Here is a 19,149-nt window from a genome sequence, read left to right as displayed (position 1 = left end):
CAGTCACGGACAAGAAGAGCTCGCGCGCTTAGTACCTTAGAGTCTCCTCAGTAGACCCGGCCTGAGCGTGAAAGTGAGTTGGAGGAGCAGGATCAGGATCAGGAGGAGGAGGAGGAGGAGGACACAGTGGCATTAGTGGTGTGGGACGATGAAGGGAGGGTATACTTGTTCTCCCTGCATCTCCGTGGACTTCAAGTCGTAGAGTTTGCTCCCTACCCCCGCAGTGATCGTTTCCTCCCGCCTGTCGAGCAGCTGCAACACGCTGCTGGTTGTCTGCTCGAAGCTAAGAGGAGTGGGAAGCGAAGGATTCGAATAGTGACTGAAAGGCAGCACGAGATACAAACTAAAGGAAGGAGGAGGGGAGAAGCAGCTAGAGGAGAAGCGAGACTGAGGAGGGGAGGAAGGAAGGAGGAAGGAGGAAGGAAGGGACCTCTGCGTCGCCTTCAAGGATCTCAAACCCGACGGAGATTGAGTCTCCAGGAACAACCTGTCAAGAGAGTAAGAGGAAGCGGAAGATATTGAGTGAGCGAATCATGTTGCTACAACTTTCCTCGAGTGAGGAGCAGAGAACTTTGTTAGCAGCTGCTTACTTGTGAAGTTTTTTTGAGCTTCTGAACGTGACATATGAAATTCCTTGCAAACGATTCTTCGAGCGCTTCTTCGTCAACCGTCGTCTGAAGGAAACTTTAGGCGGAAAGGCATGTGGAGGGAGGTAGCAAGGAGAAGGACGAGGACGAGGACGAGGACGAGGACGAGGCAAGAGGGAAGGAGGAGGAGGAATATGAAGGGTGAAGGGGAGAAGGATGAGGACATGGGGTGATGGGACTAGAGCGATGACAGAGAGAGAGAAGGAAAGGGATGACATGAGGAGGAACAGGGCAGCACTAAGAGAAGGAAGGAAGAAGAGGAGAGATGATGATCACATCAACGATGATCAGACAGCCTTCCATCTCCTCCACACTCGAAGCCTGGCAGCAACAGCTGAGCACGGGAGCGGCCGGTTGTTGTCTTCACCTCAAACTTGTTCTCCTTCCCCACGAATTCGCGAAAGATTTTCACTTCCTCCAGCATGATCGTCTCACCGCAGACTTCAATCTTTTGCTCCCTCTTCAGTCTCATAAGCTGATCGCCATGGTCAGATCACTGTCATGTTCCCTCTCCATGCTACCTCCTGCATCCTCTCTTCTCCTCCCATCTCCCATCTCCCTCCCTCCCTCTTCCGCCTGCTTCCTCTTTGACATAATCCAGCATTGTCCTCTTTCTCCTCCTTGCTCCCTCGCTCCCTCCCATGTTTTCTTTCTCTCTCACCTCCTCCGACTTCATCGACTTGATCGCTTCTGCTACTTGACGGAACTTGCTGCCAAGTCGCTTCCCCAGGACCTTCGAGTCGGGCAGGGCTGAAGAGCGAAATGACCCAACACCACTGGCATGCTCCCTCACCCTTAAGACAGGTCTTGTCATCATCCTCCCGACTGATCGTAAGATCACGCAAGTTGAGTTCCGACAGGATGTAACTGAGCTAGGGCGTTACTGCAATCTTGTTCCCTCCTCCTCCTCCTCCTCCCTCCTCCTTTCGACCTCTTGAGAGGAGCTACGAATGTCTCCTGCTCTTGGTCGGCTACAATCAACTGCAACATGTCAGACGGAACTGATGGAGGAGGAGACAGACGTGCGCGGAGCGAAGAGGAGTCTTCAAACTTATCTGCAAGCTCAGTTCAGCGAGCAAACAAGGAGTAAGCTGCTCCACCTGACGTTTGTCTCTCACTGTCCGGCCAGCAATGATAATCTTCTGCATGTACAAAATGCTCGTTTCCAAAGTCTTGATGATCGAGTCAGTCCCATTCTTATCAACAAGTTGAACACAACTCGATGGAGGAATGCAGAAATAAGCCAAGCAGCATGTTTGTTCTTCTTGTCTCACCTTGTTTTCTGCTCCACTCGTGGTTTGTGGATACCGCGAAAAGTGAATGCTCTGCAATCGAACCTCTTCTGACATGGCACTCTTCAAGTTTTGATAGATCTGAAAGCTCATGAGAAACTTTGATGGTGAAAGATGTTGCAAACATGTTCAGATATGTAAGGGGTGAATGGTGCCATGAGTTGTGTAAATGTTGACAAGACCTGAAGGAAAACTTAACCACGAGGAGACAAGATCAAAACGATTGACCTTGAACAAAGTTGATTGTGCAATCAGACAATCTTGTGCATCGTTTCCAGCCCCTTTGATTCTGTTACGATTCATGCGAACATACCTGACAAACGACTGTTGATTCACTTAAAAATGAGCAATGGAAACTCACCAGTTTGTAAGATCTTCAACAAAAAGAAGAAGCCTTGATACGACATTATACAGTCTGTAAGCTTTCATTTCCTGGGTGCAGACAATACGAAAAAAGAATCATCGTGATGGTAAAATTCGCCTCTCCCTCCTCCCTTCATCCTCATTTTTCTATTATCACCTCTGTGACAAAAGCAACAAGAGAATTGCAGGTTGATTGAATCCACTTGTCCATAACATTGCTGTTGAAGCAAGTCAGCAGACAGAGTGTGATAGGAACAACAAGACCTGCTCTCAACGTATTCTTGATGCGAGACATGAATCTTTTGTTGAGTCTTGTGATATGTTGCTCGGGCTTGTTGAACAAGAAATCTGAAAAGCGATTCAACAAACACAGAACTCTTTTTGTCGTCGTCGTCATCATCATCATCCTCATCTCATGTACAATTATCGCAAACATAATCTTGATCCAATCTCCTTCACCTGTATGCATTGTACCATGGCAGAAAGACATCTTTGATGATATCTCTCACTCCTTCCTCTTTGAACTTGAGCGACTCTGTTCGAACCTTCAACGTCTTCCCCCTCTTGACTTGTTTCGCTCTCACCTGATCGTACAACCGGAGAATTGATCAGATACAATCTGAGAGCATCGGCGCCATATTTGTTGATAACATCTTCAGGATCAGGATAGTTTTTCAATCTGCAGAATCCAATCAATCATAAGCATCTGGACTGCCTCCTCATTCGAAACTATCTTTTGCTTGGAGCCTTCCATACATGCCCAACATCAAATAATGCTTTCTTCCCACCTTTTGCTCATTTTCTTCCCATCTGCTGCAAGCACAAGTCCATTGACAATGACGTTCTTGAAGGCTGGCTTGTCAAATAGTGCGGTACTGCCGATATAAACGTCATGCCACGTTCATCAAAATCTCTCTAGTATATTTCAACTCAATCAACATCCTTGCGATTCCCAATGTCATCTCATGGCTCTACGAAATCTCCAACAGCATGTCAACACGTCTCATTTCTCCTCATCGCTTCCCCCACCATCATCCAACGCAAAATATCTTCCGAATCACATTGCACACACCTCAACACCATGAGCGTGTAGAACCATCCGCGTGTTTGGTCCAATCCTTCAGCAATGAAGTCGGCAGGAAAGGTTTGTTCAAAGAGCTTGACAACAAGTTCAAGATGAAACTCTGATTGCTCCTCCTGGTACCTCAACGTTCTCAAACGGGTAGTGTAGTTGTCCATACGGCATGCAACCACTTTCAAACCAGCAGTCAAACACTTCAGACACTCTCCTTAGAGGTGCCTGTTGTGCGTCGTCAACTTTATCAGCCCCCTCCCCCTCCCCCCTTGCTCCTCCTTTCCCTTCGCCTCCTCCTCCCCGCCCTCCTCCTACCTGTCCTGGACGAGATGAAGGGATAGTGACTTCATCCACGAACTCTCTGTGGAGGTCAGACAGGGACACGTTTGACAGCCGTTGAAGTTCCTCGGCTGACCCTACACACACAATTTCTTCCCAGTCCTCGCTGTGCCTGCGCGACCCTCAATCCTCAGGGGGTGAAAGAGAGGGAGAGCAGATCAGAGAAAGGTAGACAACAGGAGAGAAAGACGAATACCAGATGGGTAAGGGAGTCCCCCAGAATCTGTTTCTTGAGATGGCCCAATCACGAGCTGCTTCAAGCCTGGGCATTTGGAACAAGAGGAAGAATAAGATGCAGGAGCAGGAGCAGTTGAATTGTGAGAACTTTGAGAAGAAACTTCAGCAGAACAGAGAGAAGGAATGGCAGGATTGGAATTTAGCAGGTTGAGTGGATTACGTAGGAAATACCAGTTATGAAATCTCTTCTCTTTTACAAACGATGGAACCCATTCTGTCTTGGCATTGTTTGCCAACAGCTTGTCTTTGATGGATCTATAGCGTCATTACAAACCCAATCTCGCGGAAACGATGTTATTCATATGAAGCATGGTATGATACAGGACACACACACAACGTGTTGAAATAAATGAAATATGGTCATCTAAATGAAGTATGAACATAAATAGATATGAAACATGGCATGTGCCTAGTAGTCAAATGTAAACTTACTCAACATTGACGAACCAGTTCGGTACAGCCTGAAGATGAATTCAGAGGGACACTTACATTTCATTTGCAAACCTTGTAAATCAGCGGTGTATCTGATCGCCAACAAAATGGATAAGAGTGCACAATCGAGTTGGTTTGAACCAGTCTCCCCGCATCCCTTGAGAAACATGATCACGGAGTGCTTGCAAACAGTGCAAGAAGGCAACCTGAGATGCTGAATGATATCTTTGTCGCAATCTTTGACAAATCGACCTTGAAACGTCTCCATCACCGCAGTGTATCTGAACGTCACATCCAAGATAAATATTCGAAACTGAGACCACCTCGAGACTTCCGCTGCTCACCTCCCATCGTCATCTACAGGGCAGATCGATGTGTCGCTCTTGGACACGACCCCTTTCTCCAGACAAACTCGAAAATCATCTTCACCGAAACCTACATCAAACATTATTTCTTCCCAGCCTCATCATCGTCCAGCTAATCTACACTGAGGGTGAAAGAATTTTACCTGGAGCAGTATGCACAAGTCCTGTTCCGCTGTCAGAGCTCACAAACGTGTCCGTGACAACACGAAATCCCGATGATTTGAATGACTGCAAAAGGCTCAGTTGAAAATACTCCGAATTTTCATACAACTTACTTCCCTCATGCACTCAAATGCTGGAATATATTCTTTGCCCTGTTAAAACTTCAGAAGGACAGGCAGCAGAAAGCAGACGGGGCGGAAGAAAGATGTAAATGCAGCAAGCCATTATTGTGTTGCTACCTCAAGCTCTTTGCCGGGAAAGCTCCTTAGGATTTTACAGGAGTTTTCAACTTGCTGTTTTGAATACTTCAAATCATTGATCAAAACACAAGCTATCATACCTTCCCATACAGCTGTGCGAGTCTTGATTTTGCAAGAATGTACCTGTTGTCTCGTTACCATTGTAAGGATACTCATCAACAACCTGTTCTTCATCTTCTTGTCTTCAATCTCCACATACTCCAGGTCAGGGTTTGCACAGATTGCGAGATTGAATGGAAGTGTCCATGGGGTAGTCGTCCATATCAATAGAGATACATCCGTGTCATCCATCAGAGGAAAACTTACCTAAATTCATGATCGAAGAATGTCAGAACCAGCAAGGAATTGAGCAGGCGAGCAAGCAACAAGAATTTTCGCAAATCTCACCACCACTGCAGGGTCAGTGATATCTTTGTAGTTGAGGTTTGCTTCAAAGTTAGACAACGATGTGCCACACCCCGTGGAATAAGGCATGACTTTGAAGCCTCGATAGATCAGACCCTTCTTGAACAGCTCCTTGCACGCCCACCACACACTCTCCATGTACTTGAAATCCAAAGTCTTGTAGTCATTCTCCATATCGATCCACCTCGCAAGTCGCTTCACGATTCGCTTCCACTCTTGCGAGTATCTCATCACAACTTTGCGGCACTCTTGATTGAACTTTGGGATGCCCATCTCCAATATCTCACACCTGGACTTGAGCCCCAAACTTTTCTCGATCTCATGCTCTATCGGAAGTCCATGGCAGTCCCATCCCCATTTCCTCTCCACGAGTTTGCCATTTTGCGACCAGAAGCGAGTGACGATGTCCTTGATCGTTCCAGCCAGGATGTGGCCGTAGTGCGGCATCCCTGTAGCGAACGGGGGCCCGTCGAAGAACACCCACCTTTCATCATTACTCTCTCTGGCTTTCTGCAAGCTCAGGTTGAACGCATCGATGTCCTCCCAGAACTGAAGGAAGATTCATCGGAGAAGCATGAAAGAGGTACAAGACATTGCTCACCTTCAATACTTCTTCCTCCATGGACGGGAACGAGAAACTCTCTTTTACTTCCTTGAAATAATTTAAATTCTTATCTTCTTGCTGCTGCCATGCCCCGTGCTCTTTCTCTGAACTCTCCTCCTCGTCGTCCAGCTCTTCTTGTGCACGACCTCCTCTCACTCTGTCAGAGTATCCGCTGAATGATCTGAGCAACAGACTGGTTTTGAGCGATCTATCCATCCTTATCTGGTGTCCAGAAAACTTCTGAGGATTGAATATTGACTGACGTTGTTGCGAAAGAGAAGGAAAAGAAGAGGAGGATGATGAAGGCGAAGAAGCTGTTGGAGAGAAAGATGATGATGATGATGATGCAGAGGAGGAGGAAGTCCCGCTCATGCTCATGAAGCTGACCAGCACCCCCACCATCACGTGCTTGCGATGCGCCCGCAGCATGAGGGACATCGTACTAGCTGACAGTCACGGTGACGTGATATCGTACCCTCCCTTTCTGTGTCCATGATCGAGTCTTTCTGTCTCCATGACCGGTACCCTTTAGGTCTTCGTATGAGTCAATTAGAGGGGTGGGGTAGGATTAAGCGAGGGGGTCAGGGGTGTTCCAGAAATTCGGACTGTCGGAGAGAGAGAGAGAGAGAGAGAGAGAGAGAGAGAGAGAGAGAGAGAGAGAGAGAGAGAGAGAGAGAGAGAGAGAGAGAGAGAGAGAGAGAGAGAGAAGAAGAAGAAGAAGAAGAAGAAGAAGAAGAAGGAAACGGAAGTCACAAGATGACATCTTCTACCAGCAAGGCAATGGAGATGAAAGAAGCCTCTGCTCTACAGAAGCGACGGGGAGGTTCTGCCAGGGCTGCACGAGGCTTGCTCTACCTTGTCACAGCTATCCAGGGACTTTGCAACCAACTCCTCCCTTCCTCGTTCAAGGTCCTCGAGTCGAACCTTGGACTCACTCCAGCATCGCTAGGAATGATTGCGATGGCTCAGGCGTTCTTTCAGTCCATTGCTGGCCCTGTCTGGGCATCGTTGGTAGACCGAGGGATGTCAAGGAAGTTTGTGCTCGTGGCAGGATGCATGGGTTGGGGTCTCATTGCCATCCTGTTGGGGTGCATCGGACAACTTCACATCATCCTCCTGCTCCGATGCCTCAACGGAGTAGCCCTTGCGTCCTTGGGACCAGTAGCGCAGTCTCTCGTGGCAGACATCACGGAGCCTGAGCAGGTCGGCCTTGTGTTCGGTCTGCTCCAGTTCAGCATGGCTCTAGGGCAGGGGATCTGTGCGACAGTGCTGACGAGCTTCTCCGAGGAGAGGCTCTCGTTGGGCAGCATCCACCTCCATGGGTGGCAGGCGTCCTTCATCGGGGTTGGGGGCCTTTCGATCCTCGTGGCTGTCGCCGTTGTTTTCTTCATGGCAGAATTCCGAAACGAGGAGCAAGAGAATGAGAGCTCGACGTCGGCACAAGGGGCCATCTCAGAGATTCGGAAGGAGTTCACGCTCCTGTTCTCATACTTCACAATCCCTTCGTTCCTTGTGATCCTTGTACAGGGAATGTTTGGATGCATTCCATGGACTGCAATGTCCTTCCTGACCATGTGGTTCCAATACATCGGAATGTCCAATGCCGCGTCCGGAGTTCTCATCACCATGCAGATCTTTGCCAGCGGAGTAGGAGGAATAGTCGGAGGGATCGTTGGAGACGTACTTGCCAGGTCTTGGTCGCCATTCCGCGGTCGTCCACTTGCTGCTCAAGTCTCGATCCTTAGCGGACTCGTTCTCATCTCTTGGATCTTCATCAAGGTTCCCAAGACCCCGGACTCGTTCTCGGCCTACGCCTGGCTCAACATTCTGTTTGGTCTCACGGCGACATGGGCGGGAGTTGCTTGCAACCAGGTTGTGCTCTTGGAGGTAGTCACTCCCAACAACAGGGCCAGAATTTCAGCTCTGCTCAACTGCTTGAACGGTGCTGTTGCTGCGGTGCTCGGAGGACCAGTCGTCGGCTTCCTAGCGGAGATGTACGGTTACAGATCTCCTGCCAAGGGAACCTCCATCTCCGACCTCAGCAAGGCTGAGCGAGTGAGCAACCTGGATGCTCTCACCACAGCGCTTCTCCAAGCTTCCGTCCCCCCCTGGATCCTCACCCTTGCATGTTTTTCTTTCCTGTACTGGACATATGAGAAGGATGTCGACAAGACGCGCAAGGAGAAAGCTGCTTCTACTCTTTAGAATCAGTTTTCTCTTTTTTCTAATTGTTTCTACGCATTTTCGTTAGATAACTTGAGACTTGACCAATATCATCTTGACCAATATCATCAGGCAATATTATGACTGACAGAAGTGAGCACTATGTTGGAAATTGACCTTAATCTTTTGTGCTGCTTGAGCTCATTACCTGTTTTGGTTCACTCTTTAATGTATATTGATCACTCGAAGAACAGCAAACCCAGAAGAAACACGAAGTGGTATTCAAAAATTGTATTGGCTTGAGAATAGTATTACAATGTCTAATAAATTGTGAATGTACATGAAAAATAATGGAAACGAGAATCTTCTGCTCCTTTTTCTCCTTTTAATGCCAAATAAGTATTCACAATCTTGTACATCAAAAAAACAGCTCAACACTGATCAACGAGAACAAAAACAAGAATCAAGTTAGTTGCTATCAGTTATCACACTCATCCAATACGCCCCACAGGAACGGCGCTCTCGGTCACCATTGGCTGAGCCTTTGGGATGGAGACGAGCTTGTCTGCTCCGATCGTTCCTCCAAGAGTGTTGTTGGCCTTGGCCTGCATGGCCTCCTCCCACATGTCATGCCAGTCATCGTACTGCTCCTGTGGGGAACGTGAGAGGGAGCAAGAGGAGCCAATCAGAGTCACTTACAGCGCAGTGGCACAGTCCCGACTTGATCGCCTTCTCGTCCTTAGGGTCAATGCGTCCAGTCACCCAGGGCTTCTCAGACACGTAGTGAAGAACATGGATGTCGTCCTTGTTGTAGGGCTTGCCCATGTGGTACCTTGCAAACCACTTGATGCAGTTGTATGTGTAGGGAAGAACTCTAGGCTCCCATTGCCCCTACGCCAATGTCACAACTTCATCAAACATGGAACATGACAGAGCCATGGTACCTGGAAGTAGTCGTTCATGAAGTCCTGCTCAGCAAAGGTAAAGGTTGTGACGTCCTTGTCGATTGCCTTCTGCTTCATGTCCTTGGCTATGTCCTTGGAGGGAGTGAAGACGAAGAACCCAGCGTTGAAGTAAGGCCTTATCTGTTCCAAGAGGTCAGGAGAACACACAGGTAGGGCACAGGAAACCAACCTTGTCAGGGCATGAGGAGGAGTAGAAGCACTTCTCAGGATCATGAAAGTGGTTCCGCACTCTGTCCTCGGGGTCGCCTCCATGGTAGCAGTCCTGTGCAGCCAGGAAATCTCCTTCCATCTCGAAGAGGTGATCCAAGTTCTTGTACACCTTCATGTCAGCGTCCAGGTACACACACTTCTTGTACTCGGTGAACTCCCAGAACTCCAACTTGGTCCAGCAATCAATCCAGAGAGCGTTCGCATAGTTGTTGGCCTGGTCCTCAGGGAACGGGAGGAACTTCTCCACCTCCCTCACCACTCCTCCGAAGAGCTCGATCTCCTCGCGGGCCTTCTGTGTCACGTCCTTTGTGACGACGCAGATGACAGGATACTTGGTGTTGACTTGCTTGAGAGAGTACAAAAGGGCGCACACTCCGGGAAGGTATGGATCTCTCGTGAGCAAAGTGACATAGGCGTATCTGTTCTCTTTGCGCATAGCAGAGACGTCCATGCTGTCGACGCTTCCCTGAAGTTCCATGGCGGTCTGGTTGGAGAAAGGAGGCATTGGGTCTTGAGCGATGTGGGATTTGGACGGAGGAAGAGCGGTCCTAGAGCTTTTTGGTGTCGAAGACTACCGGGTAGAGACAAAGTTGTGGGAGCAAGAAAAGAAGGTTTGAGTTCCAAGCAATCGATCTCAAGAGAGCAGGAGGGGCAGTGGCAACGCTAGGAAGCGGGGAGAGCTAGTGAAGCGAGGAGAGGATGCTAGTGGTTGTGCAAGAAGACGCAGCAGTTCGTTGCTCGTGGCCCCTCCTCCTCTTTCCTTTTATCCCCTCCCCCCATCTAGACGAACATTCTTCTCCTTCTACCCCCACCCTACCCCATTTCACCTTACACCCTACCCCGAATTTACCTTACCCTTGTTCATAAATGTTTCACCCCCTTCTTTCTCCCTGATCACCCCCCTGACATAAACCCCTACCCTCCAGCTTTGTACCCCTACCCCATGCCTGGAAGGGGTGCATCAACTCATTCGATCTTGTTTTACTACCCCATAATTCTCTATCAATTCTTGCAGAGATGGGGGGTGGGGTACTAAAGATAAATTGCATTTGACCAGCAGACGCTTCCAGTTCCATTCACCGTACCGTATGTGATGATGTACCCTACCCTACCCCTTCACTTGCATCATGCACCGGTCTTTTCTAGCATGATAATCACGGTCATTCAAGATATTCCAAGTACCCCCACCCTACCATGTGATCTCTCTACCCCTCACTTGGTAGCAAGTTGATCGTGATGCAACCCCAGGTGGTGCCCCTCCTTTTCTACCTACCATTGGTCCTAGCATGTACTAGAGAACAGCCCCTAGGTCCCTTGGGGCCTTGTAGAAGTCCTATGGCCCTCTCCTATGACCTCGCCTCTAGGGAGTTAAAGGGCTAAGGGGGTAGGGGGCAAAGTTCTCAGAACTTCGATTCTGTTCCTTTGCTTCGGAAGGGTTTAAATCAATTAAATCGACAGACCATCATCTCGGATCAGTCCGGTGATCGGACGATCTTGTCATGGTCCCGGACTAATAGCCAGTAGTCTCCTCGGGCCCGGCCCGGAACTTCGGGAAGTTCAGCCCTGAAGCGGCGTCTCAGTACGATCGACTCGGTTCGGGGATTCCGACCCGGTGTGCCGCTCCGGCCGGTCCGGCGCCCCACCGTCCGCGGTCAGCCACCACGGTACGCGGCCCGGTCACTGCCAGTGCCTCGGACTCAGCAGTGCCGCCTCAGGGCCTCATCAGTCACTGAGTCAGTGCCGCGGCCTCAGCCGGGACCGCCCAGGCTGAGTGCCGCCCGGGCCAGGGCCCGCCTTTTCAGGATGGGATTGAGTGGAGATGAGGGTATCAATGGTCGCTAAGCTGAGATGTCGAGATGACGACAGATGACGAATGCAGGGGAGCGAGAGGAGGCGAAAAAGATGGGAGAACGATACGCTAGATAAGAAAGAAGCAGCAGCAGCAGCAGCAGCAGCAGCTGGAAGGCAAGGAGTGGGAGGAGGAGAGGAGATTATCAGCAAGGGAACATGAAGGAGCAATCCCTCTTCGGAATCCTGCTGTTATGCCTATGGGGCACATCTCTCGGCGATGATGGAAGTAGAAGGTGAGACAGCTTCAGACTTGTTCCACCTGACATGCTGGTCCAGCGAACGAGGACGAGTAAGGATCGGCGACTTCTCGGTCCCAGACTACCCGATTAATGTAACCGTGACCGCCACCGATCCTCCTTACTGTGCCATCGCTTTAGCTCCCTTCTCCTGCTCACTCCGGCATGCAGACTGCGTCACCTTTGTAGGACGGGAGGACAAGGGACTCGGGGAGGAAGGGTGCGCCTCTTACGATGAGCTTGGTGGCGCATGGATCACGAACGTGCAACCCAGGCACTGACCTGTGCTGCAGGAAGGAAAGGCCTGCACTTCTTCCGCATGCTTGTCGGGAACGCGCAGAGTATGCCTCCTCTCATTGTGGACGTCGGGGCGAACATTGGTTCGCACAGCAACTATGCAGCAGCGCTGGTGAGAGGGGAGGAAGGATCTATCCTACTGATAAAGTCTGCCGGTGTGACAGGGAGCACGAGTAATCGCCATCGAGCCCCATCCCTTCCATGCCCGAAGGTTGTTCCACATGGCCCATCTCAATGATTGGAACCTGCAAGTCTTCTCGGGGGGGGCGCACGATTTTGATGGGACGGGAGTGATACACATCTTGAAGGGTGATGCCGTGACATGTACTTGTTGGCTGTGACTGGACATGAGAACAGGTGGACATCTAGTGATGAGGAAGGTGGAGGAAGTCGGGGAGCCAAACCTGACGACAGTTCGGACGATCAACATAGAGCTAACAAGGATAGATACCTTGGTCGGGAACGATGAGATGGTGGTATTCTTGAAGATCGACACGGACGGTCACGAGCTGCAAGCTCTTCGAGGTGAGCAACCCGGAGAGGGCAGGAGGGGGTTGAGGGAGAGTGTCTGCAGGAGCAACGAGACTCTTTGAGGAGGAGCGAGTGAAGTACATGAAGGTGAAGTTGAGCCGAGCTTGCAAGGAAGTGACGAGGGGTCCAGATCGAGTTCGTCCCCTACGCTCTCGAGATGGGGAATGCTGGATCACCGACCGTAAGTTGATGACTGGGCGTTGTATACATGCTGTCGATGCAGATCAAATTACTGTCATGCACGCTGATGTTTGATGCAGGCAGCGATGGATCTGTTGACGATGCTCGACCAACACGGTGAGATTGACGTGCGAGGACGAGGAGACGCTCTGAAGGAGGAGCGACAGGGTTCCATGTGTTTGACATCATGTGGAATGGAGTTGGACTAGAGGGAGAATTCTTCTGCGTCCATGATCTCCGACCTTTGCGGAGGGAAGCGTTCGAGAGCTTTGTCGAGAGATACAAGTACAAGAGCTCGTTCCTGGTGATGCCGAGATCAAATCTGACGTGAAATGCAGGAAGATTGTACATTACGGGGGAACCAACATTCTTGCTGCTCATCGGAACTATCTTGACGACCTGCCATTGGACTTGGTCTGTTCACGATGATCTCTGCTTGCTCAGGCTAACTTTCTGTTAGGCTTGCGAGCCACTGGAATACAACATCTAACGACTTTGTACATTGCTATACTGCAGAGGAAGTGAGAGATTATTTCAAAATCTTTCGGATGAAGATAGAGAGAAGAGATTCGGGTGTATTGTACATAAAGATGGAGGGAAGAGATTCGAGTGTCAAGGCTTGAGCTCATCGTTACTCACTGTCGTCGCCGGGCTCACGTACTATCTCTGACATTTCATGCTGCAAGTTGCCGACGGCGAAGATCAATGGCTGAGAAGCTCAAGTCAGAGCCGAGGAAGCGCATGAAGCAGGTACTTGTCCAAGAGGACGTAGTGCAGTGAAGGAGCAAGGGCAGGGGCAGGGGCAGGGAGCAAGTATGGTAGAGGATTCAGGAGGGTAGACCTGCGGGACGTGAACGGTATCAAACGTCTTATCCCAGAGATGTTTCGTGATGAGTCGACGGTTGAAGAGAAACTCGGTGTTGAGCAACGCCGGGCTGCAGCGAGATTTTGTCATGAAGAAAAGTATGAGAAAAGAGCAGGAATTACCTCGGGGCATCTGACATGTATCTGTTGGGGAACGTATTCTATCAACGCTACAAGTCAGTTCACCATCACAGGGCTCGTCCTCCTCTCGTACCTGCACTCTGTTGGCTGGAATGTTGATTACCTTCGCCTCTCGGTAGCAGGACATTCTCGGTGGGCAAGCTGAGTTACCCGAGAAGCAGAAGCTTGCCATCTGACCCTGCGACAGAGTAGTGAGGGTGAGAGTGCGAGGAGACGACGAAAGTAGCAAAGAAGACTAACAGGAAGGGAGCAAACACACAGGAAACGAGCAACGAGACGGTCAAAAAGGGGAAAGACTGAGACGAGCAAATAGGACGGCAGGAAGAGAAGAAAGGAGAGGGGCGAGAGAGAGATCGAACGGGAGAGACAGAAAGGCGGGAAGGGAGGGAAGGTTTCAGAAACCTCCAGCGTGTTAGGGTTCATGTATTGAAGCGCCATGGCGAGTCGCGCGTGGTCTTCCGTGCGAAAGATATGAGCGTCCAACGACATGGGATATGCCCAGTCCCCCTGCAGCATGAAAGTGACATGATGAAAATGTGATGAAAATGAGGAGAAGCAGGAGATCGTGGTGGTAGAGGAGGAGGAGGAGGAGGAGGAGGTAGTGGTGGTAGAGGAGGAAGAGAAAGAGAAGGAAGAGGAGGAGGTGGTGGTGGTGGTAGAAGAGGGAGGAGGAGGATGAGCGAGGAAGAGGTTCTTTACCATCATGTTCATCCAGTTCCACGTCATCTCAGGATCGAAACTTGGGGGCGGCGTCCTGTCTGACCCGGTGGCGTAGCATCTGGTTATCCCAGGGTGTACTTGAGGGCAATAATCAGCATCAGGTTCATCCATGTTACAATCAGGTACATCTCAGTGAAACCGTGAGGACATCCGGACGGAGAGACAGCAGGCGGTATGCGAACACTTGCTCTTGCACGCTCCACACCCCAGTGACCACCATGTCGTCGACAAAGTGCAAGATGAAAGGCGATCGGTCGTCTACGAGTCGAAGGTAGTCACCCTGCGATCGACATCATATCGCCGTCATCGTGCGGAGCAAGTGGATCACCTTGAAAGATTTTGCATCGCCTCCCTCCGCAACAAACATGTCAAAGTACGCGGAGGTAACCGAAGAGCTGAGGTTGCTCTGCTGATGGAAACTCACCCAGGGGAACATCTTCTTGACTTTCCTGTAGCCATCTCCGAACTTCTTGTTCGAGAACTTGTACAAGACCTGCCATCTGAACATGCTGCTGTTTGCGTTGACTATCCTCTCTTGCACGCTGCTAAGAAGTTGATCTAGCTGACAAGCTCTGTCCATAGAGAAGATGATGACATTGAAAACAGGATGAGGAGGCAAAGACTCGTCGATCTCGTTCAACACAAGAGCGTTGAAGTGTCGTCGAGCTATTCTTATCGGATTTCCCAGGACATCGACAAGTTCTACCGTCAGAACATACTCTGCTGTCTTCAAACCCCCCACCTCAACACTGAACTCCTTGCACTTTTCACCATTGCCTTCCACGTCTCCATCCCCCTCCTCCGTTGGCCCATTCGGACAATCTTCGAGTTGCTCTGCAGGTTTTGGACACAATATTGCTATCCGATCCTCATTGAGATGCAGAACAAGCAAGCCATGGAGAGGAACTTTCAATCTCCCACCTACTGACAGCGTGATCGTAAAGTTCGCGTGCTCTTGCAGTACGACCAGCTCGTCTTGTCGAGGATGAGAAACAACAATCTCGTCTCCCCTGCTCGTCGGCAAGGCTTCTCTTCCTCCTCCGCCTTCCCTCCCCTCCCTCCCTCCTGCAGCAGCTGCCCCGATCATCATGAGCATCGCTATCGCCGGCCATCGCATCGCATCAGTGAATCAACCAGAGCAAGATCCGGCAGGTAGGGGTCCCCAACGAACCATGGCGGTGACCACAAAACATGAGTACCGGTATCATCATAACAAAAATATCTTTCTAGTACGGGGTTAGGTACCCACCCCTACCCCCTCATACGACAACAAAATGGTGTTGCGCGTGGGAGCAGGAGCAGGAGCAGGAGCAGGAGCAGGAGCAGGAGCAGGAGCAGGAGCAGGAGCAGGAGCAGGAGCAGGAGCAGGGGCAGGGGCAGGGGCAGGGGCAGGGGCAGGGGCAGGGGCAGGGGCAGGAGCAGGAGCAGGAGCACAGCATCAGACAGAGGCAGCAGGGCCAGCAGGCAGCAGGGCCAGCAGCGGGCAGGGGCAGTAGCAGCGGGCAGGGGCAGTAGCATCGGGCAGGGGCAGTAGCAGCGGGCAGCAACGAGTTAGAGAGAAAGAGATGTCATTTCCGAGAAGATGGGATGGATGGTGGGATGAGCAGGAGCAGGAGCAGGAGGATAGAAATTGGAACTGTCATCATGAGATGGTAAGAATGATCATGCCTATGATCGATCATTACAATATTATCTTTAAAAGGAAGACCGAAGGGAAAAATAGGAGAGGAGGAGATGGATGAAGAGGTGAATGAAAAGAGAGTGAGAGGAAGAGGTTGAAAGCGCGAGAGAAATAGAAAGTGAGAGGAAAGGAGAACATGGAATGGATTTCAGTGAGGGCGAGACTGATGCGGATCTTGAATGGCACATGAGGAGACTTGGAGGAGAAGGGGAGAGGAGGAAAGGGGAGGGGATGAGAGATAGGGGCAGCATGAACCGGGAGGATGGAGATTGACAGGTAGAGCAATCAAACGGGGATAGAGAGCATAAAAAACAAGATCTCAGTTGTGAGGAGATTCGAATAGGGTAACATGGTTTGAAAGTTTCCAAGGATGTCTACCCAGAACACGATGAAGCTATCGAATGAATTGCGGAAGACGATTCGGATTCTTCATCAACATTTCAAAGGAAGAAATGGGAATCCCACGGTATTTCAAATACGAGCTTCACGTGTAAATCCTGAGCGACAACAATAGGGCGAAATCTCACCATACAGAAGATTCCTTGTCAATGCCTGCAAGGAGAGAGTTGAACCCGCGAGAAAGAATGAAGCAGAAAGCAAGGAAGCTTTTCTTGTAAGCATTTGCAGCTGTTGACCTCTTCTCATGTGCATGGCTTGTCAGGACCTTGAGGCATACAAGCAGTATCTTGATGCGCTTGTGCAACGCAAGGCTCTCCTTTCTCAGTTTGGAGGAGATGCAGGTGAGGATCTGTGGTTGTCTGTCTGGGACATTAGGATTTCTACTTGTTTCGATTCATGACTTGGTTTCTTGTGCTAGTGAGGGGTATCAGCGCTAGGCAGAGGATTGAGAACACGTCCAGCCGCGTCGGTGAGACCTCAGGGACTTGTTTCGTCGCTCAGCCTCACTGACACTCCTCGCGTCTCACAGGGCTGAAGCTGCCCAAGTACAATGTGGATGAAGAAGATCTCTCCGAGTACGGCAAGCGCCTAGGGCTCAAGGGTGGGTGGATGGAGACTGTTGGGATGGCCCGTCTGGTGTGGCTGACACGAACACTGGCAGACAAGAAACAAACGTCGATCCGCGAGGACCTCAACAGCATCGCCAAGAACGCTGCTCAGAATAGCGATGCGCCAAGCTCGCAGTGAGCCTGGAGATGCTCGATGATGTGAATATCGTGTCATTACATTACAACCACAAAAACTCTTCTCTTCCGTATGAGAAGTACGCTATGCTATGCTATGCTATGCTATGCTATGCTATGTAGCAGACGAGAAGGGGCGAGATCGATAAAAAACCGTTGGAACAAGGCGATGTTCCCCTTCAAGCTTCAAGTCAATCTCATCTGAGCCGGTTCTTCCTCCAACAAGAACCTCTCTCATGCGAAGCTGGCCGACCATGCGTTTCTTCTGCATACCTCCTCATCCAGTAGCAGAGGCTTCTCCAGTAGACTCTCGACCAAAGAGCGCGAGCGCGAGAACCTCGCGCCTTGAAGCTTGCTGCAGCGCTCGATGAGGACCTCGTCGTCGAGCATGTCGCCGGTGGAGCGGTTGTGATGCTGCTGCCTGGAGGTGGCGAGGGGCTTGGCGTGGACGTACTCGAAGTCAAGGGAGTCATCATCGTCTATGGGGGACTGGAGGAGGAGCTTGGGGGTCGAGGAAGAGATCGATGAGGGAGAGGGAGGGAAGGAGATCGCAGATAGGGAGTACATTATGCTGCCGATGGGATCAGGAGGAGCCGGAGAAGGGGAAGGATGAAGAAGTGATGGAGATTTGACCAAACAGCGAGGAGGAGAGGGAGGGGAGGGAGGCGTGGAAGGAGAAGTGAGCGCACGAGAGGATGAGGACGGGCCAGCAAGGTCAGGTAGATATCCCCTTCTAGATATCATGCGGGTGAAGAAGCCACTGCCCTCGTGACCCGCTCTCGTGACCGCTTGCAAATGAAATCACTCCATTTCAAGTGATTGTCTTGTAAAGTTCCTTGAAAAAGTCCTAAGGATACACGTCACGTTACTAGGAGCCAGCGCGATGAAATCCCTTCGCCGAGACTTTTAGGATTCCGCAGGTCCGTGTTCCCCTAACTATGAACAAGGTCACGATCACGTGACAGGCAGCCTTGTAGTCTCAGTAATCGGATATTTCGAGAACATTCCAATGTGAGTCGAAACTTGACCGTCCGACTGTTCCGATAACTTGTCCGTCTGAGTCATTGCTCAAACATGTCCGGGTCAGTGACGCCGGGCCGCGGTGGGGCCGCGTGGGCCAGCCTGTCCGGGGCCTGCCATCAGGCTCAGTGAAAGTAACTTAGCCTTGCCTTGAAGCGGGCTGTGCCGGTGCGGCACACTAGCACGCGGGGCGGTTACAGCGGCCGCAGCGGCACACCGTAGCACGCTGAGCCGGCTCCGTGCCACCAATCAGTGACTAGGCTGCCAGCCCCGCAGACTTCATCCAACATGTCTTGCCGCAGTGCAGTAGGGCGACAGCAGTACTGGAGCCACTCAGCCTGTATTCGAAACCGTTGAACTGCAATGCTTGACGGACTTCCAACTCGACCAAAGGCCAAGCACTTTGATGAAGGGAGAGTATGGCTGGCAACCACATGTACAAAGTCTTGACAAAGTTGAATCTTCATTCAACTTTCAGTGACATTCAAGTTAGTTGGGTCAAATTATTTCAAAGACTATCACTATATCCTTGGGGCTAAACGATCCTTTGCCTGAATTTGTAGATGATCAAGGCTAAGCCTAGCCTTGAATGCTGTCCCTTAGCTTGGTAGGTCTTGTCTGATGCGAGTCACTCTGCTAGGGCTCTGATTCTGCACTGTCACTCTTGTCCACAGGATTTAGTACTCCCTTCACTGGGCAGCAAGTGCATGCTCAAGCAGGATTTATACAATGATTTGACATGCTAAGCAGCAACAAATTACAATACTCCAACGAGGTGGACTGATAAGCTTTGGCAGTATAGACGAGAGCTTCTCTTTTTCTCTCGCGCTGCTTCATTCTTCGTTCCCAGATCCCTTTCACTTTTTCACATTTACACAGAACTTCGGGAGGCAGTGTCCATCTTCAGGATGTTGAGAGCAACAGGTTTGCTAGCCAACTGCCACTCCCTGCTCTGTTCAAAGATGCT

At 50.5% G+C, this 19,149-nt stretch overlaps 6 protein-coding genes across 6 annotated transcripts; 3 read left to right on the top strand and 3 right to left on the bottom strand.

Moving 5' to 3' along the window:
• Positions 1 to 575: 575 nt before the first annotated feature.
• Positions 576 to 6,199, bottom strand: GUITHDRAFT_157645 (hypothetical protein; the record flags this gene model as incomplete). Its single annotated transcript, XM_005834400.1, has 31 exons — positions 576 to 674; positions 1,015 to 1,122; positions 1,309 to 1,397; positions 1,441 to 1,514; positions 1,579 to 1,628; positions 1,670 to 1,702; positions 1,748 to 1,819; positions 1,922 to 2,020; positions 2,065 to 2,121; positions 2,168 to 2,252; positions 2,301 to 2,371; positions 2,460 to 2,520; positions 2,762 to 2,837; positions 2,887 to 2,981; positions 3,091 to 3,177; positions 3,375 to 3,460; positions 3,507 to 3,602; positions 3,693 to 3,828; positions 3,913 to 3,978; positions 4,125 to 4,208; positions 4,386 to 4,414; positions 4,458 to 4,542; positions 4,592 to 4,698; positions 4,747 to 4,820; positions 4,894 to 5,002; positions 5,026 to 5,064; positions 5,152 to 5,205; positions 5,253 to 5,295; positions 5,336 to 5,478; positions 5,560 to 6,126; positions 6,179 to 6,199. 31 exons carry the CDS (start codon positions 6,197 to 6,199, stop codon positions 576 to 578), a joined length of 2,895 nt encoding a protein of 964 aa, XP_005834457.1.
• A 738-nt stretch (positions 6,200 to 6,937) lies between these two features.
• On the top strand, positions 6,938 to 8,386 carry GUITHDRAFT_137629 (hypothetical protein; the record flags this gene model as incomplete). Its single annotated transcript, XM_005834399.1, has 1 exon — positions 6,938 to 8,386. One exon carries the CDS (start codon positions 6,938 to 6,940, stop codon positions 8,384 to 8,386), a length of 1,449 nt encoding a protein of 482 aa, XP_005834456.1.
• Positions 8,387 to 8,835: 449 nt separating this feature from the next.
• On the bottom strand, positions 8,836 to 10,024 carry GUITHDRAFT_106915 (hypothetical protein; the record flags this gene model as incomplete). The annotated part of the gene is made up of 4 exons (XM_005834398.1): positions 8,836 to 8,994; positions 9,044 to 9,235; positions 9,289 to 9,429; positions 9,479 to 10,024. The coding sequence occupies 4 exons, from the start codon at positions 10,022 to 10,024 to the stop codon at positions 8,836 to 8,838; spliced, it is 1,038 nt and encodes a 345-aa protein (XP_005834455.1).
• A 1,502-nt stretch (positions 10,025 to 11,526) lies between these two features.
• On the top strand, positions 11,527 to 12,945 carry GUITHDRAFT_137627 (hypothetical protein; the record flags this gene model as incomplete). Its single annotated transcript, XM_005834397.1, has 9 exons — positions 11,527 to 11,603; positions 11,647 to 11,849; positions 11,900 to 12,015; positions 12,068 to 12,212; positions 12,261 to 12,428; positions 12,478 to 12,521; positions 12,565 to 12,615; positions 12,695 to 12,731; positions 12,824 to 12,945. The coding sequence occupies 9 exons, from the start codon at positions 11,527 to 11,529 to the stop codon at positions 12,943 to 12,945; spliced, it is 963 nt and encodes a 320-aa protein (XP_005834454.1).
• Positions 12,946 to 13,245: 300 nt separating this feature from the next.
• GUITHDRAFT_106913 (hypothetical protein) lies at positions 13,246 to 15,456 on the bottom strand (the record flags this gene model as incomplete). The annotated part of the gene is made up of 8 exons (XM_005834396.1): positions 13,246 to 13,323; positions 13,456 to 13,549; positions 13,602 to 13,639; positions 13,693 to 13,797; positions 14,022 to 14,126; positions 14,319 to 14,416; positions 14,466 to 14,619; positions 14,668 to 15,456. 8 exons carry the CDS (start codon positions 15,454 to 15,456, stop codon positions 13,246 to 13,248), a joined length of 1,461 nt encoding a protein of 486 aa, XP_005834453.1.
• A 934-nt stretch (positions 15,457 to 16,390) lies between these two features.
• Positions 16,391 to 17,166, top strand: GUITHDRAFT_106912 (hypothetical protein; the record flags this gene model as incomplete). Its single annotated transcript, XM_005834395.1, has 6 exons — positions 16,391 to 16,486; positions 16,535 to 16,633; positions 16,682 to 16,760; positions 16,838 to 16,888; positions 16,949 to 17,020; positions 17,081 to 17,166. The coding sequence occupies 6 exons, from the start codon at positions 16,391 to 16,393 to the stop codon at positions 17,164 to 17,166; spliced, it is 483 nt and encodes a 160-aa protein (XP_005834452.1).
• Positions 17,167 to 19,149: the final 1,983 nt, after the last annotated feature.

Source organism: Guillardia theta, assembly GCF_000315625.1.
Source record: "Guillardia theta CCMP2712 unplaced genomic scaffold GUITHscaffold_26, whole genome shotgun sequence".
In the NCBI taxonomy this organism is placed as follows: Eukaryota; class Cryptophyceae; order Pyrenomonadales; family Geminigeraceae; genus Guillardia; species Guillardia theta.
This window is presented reverse-complemented; position numbering and strand designations above follow the sequence as displayed.